We start from the raw sequence: 9,317 nt of genomic DNA on the forward strand, positions 1-9,317 counted from the left end.
GGGCTTTCTATACTGATGTAACTGGGCTTGTTATACTGATGTAACTGGGCTTGTTATACTGATGTAACTGGGCTTGTTATACTGATGTAACTGGGCTTGTTATACTGATGTAACTGGGCTTGTTATACTGATGTAACTGGGCTTGTTATACTGATGTAACTGGGCTTGTTATACTGATGTAACTGGGCTTGTTATACTGATGTAACTGGGCTTGTTATACTGATGTAACTGGGCTTGTTATACTGATGTAACTGGGCTTGTTATACTGATGTAACTGGGCTTGTTATACTGATGTAACTGGGCTTGTTATACTGATGTAACTGGGCTTGTTATACTGATGTAACTGGGCTTGTTATACTGATGTAACTGGGCATTTCATACTGGGCCTGTTATACTGATGTAACTGGGCTTGTTATACTGATGTAACTGGGCTTGTTATACTGATGTAACTGGGCTTGTTATACTGATGTAACTGGGCTTGTTATACTGACGTAACTGGGCTTGTTATACTGATGTAACTGGGCTTGTTATACTGATGTAACTGGGCTTGTTATACTGATGTAACTGGGATTTCTATACACTTTCTAGGCCACTATGTTACTGTACTAGGTGTGAAGTTGACTTCAGATTGAGGGTAGTAAAAAAACAAGTTTTACACCTCTATAAAATCATCTTTATCAGAGGAAAGCGTGTGAAATCTACCCACTGTGTTTGTCTAACACTGTCTCTGAAATCGCTTCCTAACCTGCAGGGATGGAGCTAACCCCAACTATCCTACCCAGGTTCTTTCTGGGACATTAGAGCTTTTTACATAACCCTACAGGATTAAACACACACTCATTAGCTAAATGAGAGCTAATCCATTAGTCCAAGCAAGGAAAAAAATGCAGAATGACTGTGGAAGCAAACTGACTGCAGTATACAGTCAGAATACTGTCTGTCACTGCTGGAAGTAATATCATGTGTAGTCCAAGTACAAATGGGGCTGCTGGGCCGAAAGAAACATGTAATAGTGAAGTACTGTACTAAATGGCCTGCACACTGAATGTACATAGAGATCCTATTAAATGAATATTTCATTAGTATTCTAATTCCCAATTCTATGGTTCCTGGGAATGAAATCGCTGGTCTTGGTGTGCTAGCCACACCAACTGAGTGATCCCATCGCTCTGCTCCTGTCTCTCTGTCTTCCTCCGCAGGATTGACATCTTGAAGTATGTCATCTACGGCGTGGCGGCGGCGTTCTTCGTCTACGGCATCCTGCTGATGGTGGAGGGCTTCTTCACCACCGGCGCCATCAGGGACCTGTACGGAGACTTCAAGATCACCGCCTGCGGACGCTGCGTCTCCGCCTGGGTAAGAAACACACTTAAATCAACCCCTATCCTCTGCGCCCTATCCGCTCCCTTTATTTCTGAAGGCGTTGGATAGGTATAAGTATTAGGGTAGACAATTAGGACACATCTTTCTGGAGGAAGAACCTGAGAGACGGGATTAGAGATCTGGAGATGGAGAATTTACAGCTTAAGATGTCTCTTCTTTGAATTATGGCCCAATGCTAATGACAGCTGATGAGTCAGTCAGCCTTCTACTGACTTATAACTGTCATCTTCTCTCTCTCTCTCTAATGGGCCCATCCCTCACTTCCTTCTCCTCCTTCCTCCCTCTCTTTCCCTCCCTCTCTCTTTCTAATGGACCGTCCTTCTCTTCCTTCACCTCCTTCCTCCCTCTCTTTCCCTCCCTCTTTCTAATGGACCGTCCTTCTCTTCCTTCTCCTCCTTCCTCCCTCTCTTTCCCTCCCTCTCTCTTTCTAATGGACCGTCCTTCTCTTCCTTCTCCTCCTTCCTCCCTCTCTTTCCCTCCCTCTTTCTAATGGGCCCATCCCTCACTTCCTTCTCCTCCTTCCTCCCTCTCTTTCCCTCCCTCTCTCTTTCTAATGGACCGTCCTTCTCTTCCTTCACCTCCTTCCTCCCTCTCTTTCCCTCCCTCTTTCTAATGGACTGTCCTTCTCTTCCTTCTCCTCCTTCCTCCCTCTCTTCCCTCACTCTCTCTTTCTAATGGACCGTCCTTCTCTTCCTTCTCCTCCTTCCTCCCTCTCTTTCCCTCCCTCTCTCTTTCTAATGGACCGTCCTTCTCTTCCTTCACCTCCTTCCTCCCTCTCTTTCCCTCCCTCTTTCTAATGGACTGTCCTTCTCTTCCTTCTCCTCCTTCCTCCCTCTCTTCCCCTCCCTCTCTCTTTCTAATGGACCGTCCTTCTCTTCCTTCTCCTCCTTCCTCCCTCTCTTCCCCTCCCTCTCTCTTTCTAATGGACCGTCCTTCTCTTCCTTCTCCTCCTTCCTCCCTCTCTTCCCCTCCCTCTCTCTTTCTAATGGACCGTCCTTCTCCTCCTTCCTCCCTCTCTTCCCCTCCCTCTCTCTTTCTAATGGACCGTCCTTCTCTTCCTTCTCCTCCTTCCTCCCTCTCTTCCCTCTCTTTATTCCCCTCCCTCATTTCCTTCTGTGCTCTTCTCTAACACTCTCACTTTCCCTCTGTCTCTAATAAACCATTCTATCTTGTGTCCTCTGTTTCTTCCTGCAGTTCATCATGTTGACCTATATCTTCTTCCTGGCCTGGTTGGGTGTGACAGCCTTCACCTCGCTGCCTGTCTTCATGTACTTCAACATCTGGACCCTCTGTCAGAACACCACTGTGGTGGAGGGCGCCAACCTCTGCCTGGATCTGCGCCAGTTTGGTAAGGGCGGGCCCGGGTGGCGCCGCCATCCATTCACACCACTGTTCCCATTTACCGAATATGTACACAGTCACTGGCACTGGCAGTTGTTAACCAGGGCTTTGGTGGTTTATTTCCAGTTGTTTGTTTGTTTGTGTTCTATCATGAATGTGGATAAGATGTCTGACAAGACAATGACCTATGGAGCATACTGTACTGAATAGTGTGTCGTTTAGTCTTCTCACTTCGCGGACACACAATTCAATCAATATTCTTTACATTTCATTGCAGTTATTTAATGCTCCTGAAGGAGATCTATTTTACAGCCCTTTAACATGAGTGTTTGTTGTAACTCGCTGCGGTAGCTGTTGTTCGGTCTCTGTGGATCACTTGAAATGTAAATGTGAAATGGATTGTTGTTTTTTCGCAGGCATGGTAACTATCGGGGAGGAGAGGAAGGTGTGCACGGGCTCCGAGAAGTTCTTTAAGATGTGTGAGTCTAACGAGGTAAGTGTGTGTGTGTGTGTGTGTGTGTGTGTGGCTGGGGAGCGATGAAGGGGGGAGGCGAGATTTTCACATTGAAGGCTGTCTGTCCATAGAGGTGGAGTATGTTTCTAAAATCATAAATGCTTTAGGGCAATGTTTCCCGATCCTGGCTCCGGGGACCAAAATTGGTGCACTTTTTTGGTTTTTGCCCTAACACTCACACACTTGATTCAACCAATCAACTCATCGTCAAGCCTTTGATTTGAATTCGGTGTGTCAGTGTTAGGGCTAAAACACAAGATGTGCACACCTTTGGGACCCCGGGACTAGGATTGGGAACACTGCTGTAGGGTTCCTCTGTCATTTTAAATGGTGATTTGTGTGAGTGTGTTGAGTGTAGTGGCGCTACCAGGTTTCTAGGGGTTTGAACTTTAACCTCTTGTGGAAAGGGAACAGAAAACATAGCTTGATAAAGATTAGTCTGTCTTTTTGTTTAACCTTTCTCCTCCTTAATCCTTTGTTTAAATCCCTTTGAAAAAGTGAGCTAATATTGGACTGGGACAAATCTTAATACATCTTGCCCTATCTCACTCTCAAAGCAACCACTTTGTGATTTAGTTTTTTAATCTAAACATGACCTGGCAATATTGTAAACACAGACATTACACGTTGGAACGATGCTTTGAGTCCCATTTTGAATACCAACAAAGCAAGCACCGATGTTGTTAGTTGTCTTCATTTCCTGGTGACTAATAAAGCTGTGTTGTGTTTGATTGTCTTTCAGCTGGACATGACGTTCCACTTGTTCGTCTGTGCCCTGGCCGGGGCTGGGGCTGCAGTTATCGCCATGGTGAGACAATGACAGCTCTACTTTATGTCTGAGGGTTGTGTGACCTGCCTATTGGTCCTTAAATGTCTGTTGATAGCATCGCCACTCTGTTCCCTCCCCTCTGTCTGAACACATAAAGCTAGGCAGGCAGGGTAAACCTTAGTGGGAGAGGATTGTCTTGTTGTGTGGGGACATACCAAAGGTTATACTACTAGTGATTCAAAAGATTGGTAATCGGGAGGAAAAACGGACTGTTTTTTATGCTGCTGACTTTGAAAGAGGTCCTCCCAGTGTTAAGAGTGAGGTAGATCGAGAAAGTGCAAAACAGAGACAGAGTGATTGAGTGATAGACACAGAGAGAGACATTGAGAGAGAGAGAGAGAGAGAGAGAGAGAGAGAGAGAGAGAGAGAGAGAGAGAGAGACTGAGAGAGAGAGACACACACAGAGAGTAGGACATAGCGACAGAGAGAGAGAGAGAGAGAGAGAGAGAGAGAGAGAGAGAGAGAGAGAGAGAGAGAGAGAGAGAGAGAGAGAGAAAGAGCGAGGGCGAGAGAGAGAGAACTGTTGATTAGAGGGAGGTGTTAACCTAGCGATGGAGAAGCACAGGGCGCAGTTGCCATGGAAACTGCAGGAGAAGAAAGGAGCTTGTTGAGAGCAGCTAAGTAATGGTGAGGACTGGAGCAACCGTCTTCACTGGAGAAGACTGCTGCGTCTGTAGCTAGGGTGGAAGGATACACATTTAATGAAGGCTGTTATTCGGTATCTAGTTCCCTTTTAAACAAAAACATATGTTCATAGGGAAAATAACAGAGAAATGTTTTGTCAAAACATGACACTAGTTTCTTATAATTTGGTTGTCATCAAATAGATATGTCCATAACAGCGTCCTGTTAACACAAAACATAAACAACGTCATACATTTCCAGTCCTTAGACCCATGATGTAATGTTTTAAATCTACAAAATAGGACATTGTTGCTGCGTTGTCTGAGGTCTATAAAAGACAAGAGAAAATGAAATGGTAATCAATTTGGGCGGGAGTGGCTCTTCACAACACAGAGTCTGTATCTGTGGCCCAACTGTGTGCTCTTTGGCCACCCAGTGGATGTCTATGGTAATACACAATGAGATGACTCACCTAAGTGCGTTCCTGTTAGTTCTCACCGAGAGCTAAGGCTTAGAAAATGGGTAAGAAATCAATTTGCGTAGACAATATTGATGTACCATCTTCTCGTCTAATGTTTTCTGTGATAAATTATCTTAGATCACTGTGAGATTGTATGAAGGACGTACTGTCTGTATCTCCAACTTGGATCTATCTTGGTGAATCTGTTTATTCATGAGGAGTTTGGGTCATGTCGTTATATAACAAAAGAATAGAATAACTTCGTTATCCCAAGCTTAGGGAATTCGTTAGGCATGTTAATCTTCACATCATCATTACAACACAATATGATCAATAGATAAATGCAATACATTGGACCAGAGGAGTGCAGGTGTTGTTCTTTATTTAATTACCTCATAACTTCTTCTTCAGAACCTCTGCAGCAGATGCTCTGGTTAGCTGATCACTGACACCTCGCTGCCTCTCAGTGGAGAAAAGAGTTACTGCAGAAACACATCAGGGATATGCTCCTTAGGGAGGGCACTCAACGTAGTCGCTCTCTGTTTCAGTCCGTCTTCTTCCATTTGGTGCCTAATGAACGTGACCCAGAGTCCAATAACTGCTTCTCTCCTTTTCTCTTTCTCTCTGGTCTGATGCGGACAGGCGTCAGCTGCCACGGTCCTTATCCGTAACAATGTCCTCCTGACGTCTCAGAGTCGGGGCAAATACTGCACCCGCTTCTGACGGGGGCCTATCGGTTGGCCCATCACCTTTACCCCTGACCTCAGTGGTCTCAGTGACATCACTGTACGCCGTCAGGAGCTGAGAGGAGCCGACCGCCTCGATATCAACATGGCCGAACTGAACTCTGAACCTAGGAGCTTAGGGGTCGCCCCCAAAGCATCGCCAGCTCTGTCATCGGTCACGTCACATGATTCTGTTGTTATTCACTAAAATATGCTTTGCTGGCACCACTGATTATAATAACCAAGCCCCTCTGGTTGCTATCGATAGGTATGTTGATAACCGGGCTCTCCTGTCACGCCCCGTTCACCTGACTAGCACAAATGCTGACACAGCCGTAACAGACACAGAGCTCACTAAAGAATAAGGTTGATCAACTAATCCACCCCTTAAATTTTGGTTGGTTTTGGTTTTAAACCAGTGAAGGCACAGTGCCACTAAAAGATCTGCTTTGGGTTTTTGGTTATAGCTTTGTCTAATTATCTAACTAATCTCTTTCAGCCTAATTAATTAATCAATAAACTCTCCCCTGAGGTATAGGCTTGGTCGAGCGGTTAACAATCCTCCCACTAACATCCCTGTAACCCATGTGTCCCTCTAATACAGGTCCACTACCTAATGGTACTGTCCGCTAACTGGGCCTACGTGAAGGACGCGTGTCGGATGCAGAAGTACGAGGACATCAAGTCCAAGGAGGAGCAGGAGCTCCACGACATCCACTCCACTCGCTCTAAAGAGCGTCTCAATGCCTACACCTAAAGCACACGTCCGTCCCGTCCCCCCTATCCTTCCCTCCCTCTCCAACACACACACACACACACGTCCATGACACACACGCAGCAGAACACACACAGCAACCACACGAGCTATTCAATGTCTGGTGTATATGTTCGTAGGGGCACAAGTGTAAGGGGGGTTTGTGGTGTTGTGTTGTGGGTGGTTTCGACTTCACTAAGCGTACGGGCGTGATGAGACAAGTCGTTCCTGCGGGATATCGTGTGTCTTCTCTGACGAACCCTTCTTTCCTGTACTGAGATTTCCTTTCTGTTTCTCCTCCTCTTACTCCTCCCTTTCCTCTACCCTTTCTTCTTCTTCTACCCGACCCCTTTCCCTCGTTCACCTCTTCTACCTCTTCCCCTCTTTTTTTTCCATTTGCATTTTTCTATATCAGTAGTAGCACATCTTTTTACAATGTGTCATTGCTTTTTACCGTGTTGTTCTATATCTCGACGTCGAGTACTTCCATTTATTTATGTTTGGTTTCAGGAGGGGTCGGGCTGGGGGCTGTTGAGTTTTCATCGCTTTTTAATTCACATTTCCGTGTAATATATTTATACGTTCCTAAACGCTCGTCATCCAACGGAGTTCCAATCCTACATAGGTTTTAACATCCATTTCATTTCAACATATCCACTTAACAAGACCAAAATGTAACCGAACTTGTATAATTTACAGGTAAATTACAGCATAAATAAGCTTCCGAAACAGTAAGCATCACCGGTATAAAAACTATGTACAGAATCTTTTTTCAGAAAATTCTTTGTTGGTTGGGAGTGCCAGGGATTTTCAAACAAACAAAAAGTACCTTAAAGTGACTTTTTACATATTGCTATAACTGTAGCTTGGCCTGTCAGAAATGTATGCTAGCTTTGTTGAGTAGCCTAGTCATTCAAAGTGAAAACACTGATTGTCTGTCTATAATAATAGTGTTCTGAAACTGTGAAAAGAAAACAGTTATTTGAGTGGCAAGTCAGCAGAGTGATGAAGATGATGATGATATGTAGTATAAGGAGGAAGAAGAGGCTTGTGGGAATGACATGACGTAGAAATTCATCTGATAGAATGGCCTTTCAGGATTTTGCCGTGGGGGAAACTCTGTAGAAAACCACTTTTCTCATCCATCGCAAGCCATAACTCACATGCAAATAACATTTTACAGGTTTTATTTTTATGTTTTAATCTTCAACTTTTTAAATGCAAGTTATCAGAAGAAAAAATATGTGATGTTTTTTTGTCAGTATTCTGCTCTGTATATATATCTACGGTATATAAATATATACATATATGTGAGACACTTCAATTTCAGGTCATTCATTTCATTGGTCAAAGTTTGGTGATATTCTTGTGAACGTCCATTTCAGAGATACCAGTGAAATAAATATGGTAACAAAATCTAGACGGCAAGCGGATAAACAAGCTCTAGGCCTGAAACGGTCGTATTGCTACAAGTGAAAAAAGTTGAATATCACATTGAGAGATAACTTAACCGTCTGCAGGGTTGGGTTCAATTCCATTTATGTCCTGTCCATTCAGGAAATTGACTGAAATTCTTGCAGAATTTACTGAATTGAAAAAAAAACTGACCCAAACCCTGACTGTCTGTGAAGCTATACTAAAAAACATGAAATGTCTATAAAACAACTAAAACTATATTACTTGAGTATGGACCAAACTCTGTGTTAACTCATTCTACTACTCTAGTTCTGCAGTACGGCGTTTCATCATTCCGTTGCTAACAAAAAAGAACAAAAAATGTCTTGGTGCACTTATTCAACCATCGTGAGCTCTTTCTTGGTGTTACGTGCGTTTGGATTTGAAGCTGAATCTCTGTACTGTGGTCATGCAGCGTTTGGTTATTAACCAAGAAAAAAATGACTTGTGTTATCTAGTTAAAAAAGAACCGTGAATGTAGTTGTTATTTGTGACATGGTTATGCATTCAGTGGTAATGGTTTTTAACTGATTCAAAATGTTTTTAAAAATCCTCTCTCTTTATCATTTTAATTTCTCATTTTTACCCTTGGACTGTCTGAGTCAACTGATTTCTTATATGTGCAGTATTGCGGTTCCTACGCTAACAGTATTATGCTAAGTAAACAAATAGCCTATTCGGTTGTAGTGAATGATTTTGTTTCCCTTCCTCCTTTAGTTTGTCATATTCATTTTTGAAAGCCATGTCTTATAAAACAGATACTACTTGTTATGATGTTGCGTATTCACTTCTTCAGTATAAACCTGACAATGCTTTCCGCTTTCTCCTCCCATATTAGTCTTTTGTACTTTCACTAAGAATGCTTTGTAGCAGGCTGTACGATTCTTCATAATCTGTTTTGTACATACATGTGCCAACGGCTTAAACAGTGGCTTTTTTTTAACTGTAGGAACAAACTTGCTTGCGTTAAATAAAATACACTTGTGTACTTGTTAATAATTAAACCCCGAGTCCATTTCTTTATTTATGTATTTATGTCAAAGCTGTATATGTATATACCTGTATACCCACTGGGCACACACGTCATTTCAACGTCGAGTTTTGATTTACCTGAATTCAATGTGAAATCAACAAAAAACGTTACCATGTCATTTGGATTTAGGTTTAGAGTTGGGGGAAAAAAAGAGTAAATTCCCTGACGTTGATGACTTTTTGCGAATCCAATCAGTTTT

General features: G+C 43.1%; 1 protein-coding gene across 3 annotated transcripts in view; it reads left to right on the forward strand.

Moving 5' to 3' along the window:
* The window catches only part of LOC129841498 (neuronal membrane glycoprotein M6-a), a 70,917-nt gene extending 61,828 nt beyond the window's left edge, over nucleotides 1–9,089 (forward strand). For 2 of the 3 annotated variants that reach the window (XM_055909786.1, XM_055909785.1), the window contains exons 3-7: nucleotides 1,200–1,356; nucleotides 2,578–2,731; nucleotides 3,141–3,217; nucleotides 3,981–4,046; nucleotides 6,481–9,089. In XM_055909786.1, the coding sequence (XP_055765761.1) occupies nucleotides 1,200–1,356; nucleotides 2,578–2,731; nucleotides 3,141–3,217; nucleotides 3,981–4,046; nucleotides 6,481–6,633 (607 nt within the window). In that variant the 3' untranslated portion in view covers nucleotides 6,634–9,089. The other variant, XM_055909787.1, reaches the window with a different exon arrangement.
* The last annotated feature ends 228 nt before the right edge of the window (nucleotides 9,090–9,317 follow it).

This window comes from Salvelinus fontinalis, chromosome 42 (assembly GCF_029448725.1).
Source record: "Salvelinus fontinalis isolate EN_2023a chromosome 42, ASM2944872v1, whole genome shotgun sequence".
Lineage (NCBI taxonomy): Eukaryota > Metazoa > Chordata > Actinopteri > Salmoniformes > Salmonidae > Salvelinus > Salvelinus fontinalis.